We start from the raw sequence: 4,547 nt of genomic DNA on the forward strand, positions 1-4,547 counted from the left end.
GGGGTTATTAGCCTATAAATAGGCCCATTCACTTCATTTGTAAAGACACACTTGAATATGATTTTCTTACTCTCTCTAAATACTTTTTTCCATTTTGAATATTTTTGTTTATATTTATCTTATAGTTGTTCTTTTAGATTTATTTCATAACATCATTTTTTCCATTTCTTTTTTGGCTTGAACTATTTTTTTTTTTAAAAAAGAGAGACGTTGTTTTGTAGTAAATTTCATTCACAACTGACAGTAAAATTTAAAAATAAAAATTCTGATAATAGACAGAAAGAAAAATCCAAAAATTTCAACTCTTAAGATTCAAGTATGAGTGATTGCTTTAAACGAGGAATACATTTTGGCAAAGGATATTGTATGCCTATGAGTTGTTGTGTCCAAGACTAACAACGCATCCATGACTACAAAGCTCCTTTTCTCCTTCCTCTTCCATGGGCTCCAGACTCCTCCATGGATCCCTGTTCGCTGATGTGTTGAACACGTGGACAACCGACACCACCCTGCAGAGCTCCCCTGGCTTCCTGTATCCTGCCAAGAAGAACAAGTGTGTCCCGACGGGTGCCATGGTAATGTAAAGCCGTTTGATGGGAGGCCAATTTGCGGCTGAAATGGAAATTGGAGAAGACAATGTTTCCAAGTGTGACCCATCCACCTCATTCCATAATTTCCCATCATAAGCCTCTATGTGACCTTTCCAAGCATTCAGACAATCCCCCGAGCTATAAAGCTTTTCATCAACCGCCACTATCTGATTAGGTGGCACGTCCAATTGCCACATTCCCATCACAAGTTCCCACTTGGCATTATCCGAGTCGTACACCTCAGCCGAACATCTCCCAATCGTGTTCCATGGCAACTTATCCAAATCCGCCTTCTCAGCAAACCCTCCTACCACGTAGATTTTCCCCTGCCATGTCACCCCAACCGATTTGTATCTCAGCACGCTCATGTTAGGCAGTGGTTTCCACTCGTCAAGTGCCGGGTCGTACACCTCAGCCGATGAGGTGCCACGTGCGATGCCTAATGTGCACTGCCCACCTGCCACGTAGATTTTATCGTCGCACACGGTGCACGCGAAATCGAACCGCGGGGTGCCAAGTGGCTCACACTTGGACCACGCGCCATTGCGAATATCATAGCGTATGACAGATGAGAGGACCTCACGATCACCCTCAACAATTTCGTCAGAGTTAGGGCCTGGAGCCTTGCGACAAAGCCTGCCCCCGATAATGTAGATTGAGTCACCAATTGAGGCCATGGAAAAACCCTTCCGCACATGGTTCTCACGTAGTTCAGGAATCCTGTCAACTCGATGCCAAGAGTTGTTTGAAGGGTCGTAACATTCAATCCAATTGGACATGTTTGTGGTTGCCAATAAATCATTAGAACAAAAACAAGTATAGATCCTATAATTCGTAAATGGATTTTCGGGTATGGAGGGAGGAGAAGGTAGAGGGGAAATGGAACCCATGAACTAGATAGGTAAGTAGCTTGGAACGGTGGTAAATGTGAAGTAAAAGGGGGGAATTGGATGGTGTGGCATAGAGGTGAAGATATAGGGAGCAAGCGGATAAAACGAGGAGAAGGATAGCTTTTGATGTTATCGACGATGTGGTAGGCAAGGAGGGTTGGGAGGTATTTCGGAAACCATGGGGGAAAAATCTAAGTTTTTCTTGTTTTGTCTTCATTGTGTTTTTGCTGTATCTGATACCCTCATTGGCCTATCTTTATGAAAAAGAGGGATGCCAAAAGAATCTTCCCTCTTTTTTCTTACTTGATTCGTGAATATTAAGTCTTTTTTTTTTTTTTTTTGCTTATACTATCCTCGGGGAGATGAATTTTTTAAATTTATCTTTATGTGCAATTGTGTCAACAAGAGTCTACAGTTTTGGTCTTTTATTCTCCCAGAATTTATCATCATCCTTCCTATGATCCCCTGAAAAACTCTACGTGAACATTCTTGTGGAATTGAAGGGGGCTTTATCTGAAGGTCAAGCACTTCATCTTTTATGGAGTAGGCTCCTAGGACCCATATTCTTTCGTTCATGAACCACTGGGAAAACAAATTGGGCTCTAGACCTTTGTACGTGAAGTAGAGATGTAGATGGAATTGACTCACAGCACCAAGGTCCAAGAAGAACAGAAGAAGAGCCCACGGACCACCTTTCTAGCCCAATCAGGAGTGACCCAATAAGCTTAAAAGCCTAAAGCAACTATCATATATTTTTTAAATAACTAATATAAATCATCAATCAAAATTTTTAATTCAAATAAATTAACTATCACATAAAATAAAAATAATATAATAATATGATATAAACTATAAATTAAAATAAAAAAATCTGTAAATATTAAAATAATAGTACTTAATTATTGAATACTTATTACAAACCGTAAAAAAAGTTCACGATTTTATCAAAATAATAACATAACAGACTTTTTATTTATTCTTTAAAGGGAAATTGAATTTAAAAAGAAGAAGAAAAAAAGAGCAAATGAGAAAAGAAGAATTCCAAAGTAGATACTATACGTTGAAAAAAATTAATTTTATATAAAAGAAAAAAATAATTGTTGAAATTTATTAAATATGTTAATTGAAAATAGGATAAATAAGTTAAAAAAAAAAGCTATTGGAGATGATTAAATATATATGACTGTTAGTTGATTGAAAATAAAAAAAATAATTAAAAATTAATAGCATTCTAGAAATTAAGAAATAATAAAAAATTAAAATTTATTAAGCATATTTTTAGAAAAGTGAGAAAATAGATAATTTTATTAATTATTAATTATTTTTATATAATTTTAAATTTTTATATATTTTTAATTTAATTAAATTATATTATAAAATTATAAAACCTTTTCAAATTTGAGGTCTCTCTAAATTGGGGCCTAAAGTCCTTGCTTCAGTGACTTTATCCAAGGGCCGGCGCTGGCCCAACTATTACTGAACGTGCTATTGCTTGTAGTACTATCTGTTTATAATTTCTCTACAAAAGCCCACTGGTTTTCACAAGAAGAATTCAAGTATTCAAGCTTGGTGATTCTATCTTTAATCCTTGTATATAATTTTTTGATGTGACCAATTGACCAACAAAGGAAAAGAGGGTTCCTTGCCTTCCCGCTACTTGTATTCGTTTGAGGGGTTGTGACTGTGAGCCTGTGATCATGCAACATTTCTCCCTGTGATCATGCAACATTTCTCCCTGCTCCCTAGCTATATCAATATGATGGCTCAATAATTGAGGGTCAGAGGTACAGATACATATATATCTAAGGCAAAAGAAACTGCTTAGGGTGGGTTAGAGACAGACCAGAATGTCCTGAAAGATTAAATATTGGAATCTACTAATTAAGATGTCAGGACTTAAGTTGGAGATCAGTGCTGCTTTACTCCCACCATAACCTGTTAGCTTTTTCTTTTGGTAAATGTAACCTGTAGCATCTTCGGTATGCTATTGTCCTATATATTGATTGATTCTAAGCTGTTGGGCAAGGCGATGCAGGTGTCATTATTTTTCTATGAGATTTTGTGATCTATAAATTTCCTTCATTGTCTAGGAAGTCTCAAATCATGGACTATATGTACATAGAGCATTGGTCCTACCTTCAATCTTATTTATGATTTTGTAAGTCCAACCACATAAATTGACAGGCTCTAGACATAAGCACTGGTCCCATGACACATTAGTTGATTAGAATACAGCTTAAAAACAAGAATTTCTGAATGCCGTTAAGTGCTGGTCAGAGAAAACCAAAACTAATCTCTCTTTGGGTCAAAATTAACTTCTCCCCAAGATCAAGAGTAAAGCTCTATACATATTGGCATCCAGCCATTGATTCAAACCGTGATACAGCCACAGCTGCTTGCAGCCTTGCACTCTCCAGTCTACATGATCTTAACTAATTTGATGGGGGAAAAATTGGCAGCATTTCTCTAAACAAGACGTTCATTGTAAAGTCACAAACTTGTTTGTCTACCGTATATAATAAAATAAGAAAAATGTTTAAAAAATAAAAAATAATAATTTGAAATTGTTTGAACAAGACATATAACGTTTACATCATTTATGCAGAATTTGATTATTTTTTGTTTCTACTATTGGATCCCGAACCATTGACGAATATCCAAAATAATTAGCTCTTTGCAATTAGATAAAAAGGCTATATGCCCACGATGCTTATGTTTCTTGGGATCTTTATCTTTTCGTTTGTATCAATGGATGGTAGGGTGCAATGAATATTTTGAACTTATAGAGGAAGATGGTTTTATCTAGTGATAAAGTCAAGATTTTATGTTTGGGGACGAAAGTAATGTCCATAAAATAGTAATATTAGAAGTTCAAATTTTGATAAGATAAAATAGTAAAATTTTTTTTTAAAAAATAAAGGTAAAATTATAAAATTTTAAAAAAAGAGAAAGTATAAAATTTTAAAAGTTTGGGGGGTCAAGGCCCCTGCTAGCCCCTTCCCCGCCTCTGATCTTATCTAATTCTGAGGCTGATGCGATTGTCTTAATAGTTACATAGTTTTCATTT

The 4,547-nt window shown here is 35.6% G+C and overlaps 1 protein-coding gene across 1 annotated transcript; it reads right to left on the reverse strand.

Annotated features, from left to right (window-relative positions):
* Positions 1-210: 210 nt before the first annotated feature.
* Positions 211-1,755, reverse strand: LOC18608659 (F-box/kelch-repeat protein SKIP30-like). Its single transcript, XM_018115091.2, has one exon. The coding sequence runs from the start codon at positions 1,478-1,480 to the stop codon at positions 371-373; it is 1,110 nt and encodes a 369-aa protein (XP_017970580.2). The 5' UTR covers positions 1,481-1,755; the 3' UTR covers positions 211-370.
* Positions 1,756-4,547: the final 2,792 nt, after the last annotated feature.

The sequence above is a fragment of the Theobroma cacao genome, chromosome 2 (genome assembly GCF_053813885.1).
Source record: "Theobroma cacao isolate CCN51 chromosome 2, ASM5381388v1, whole genome shotgun sequence".
NCBI lineage: Eukaryota > Viridiplantae > Streptophyta > Magnoliopsida > Malvales > Malvaceae > Theobroma > Theobroma cacao.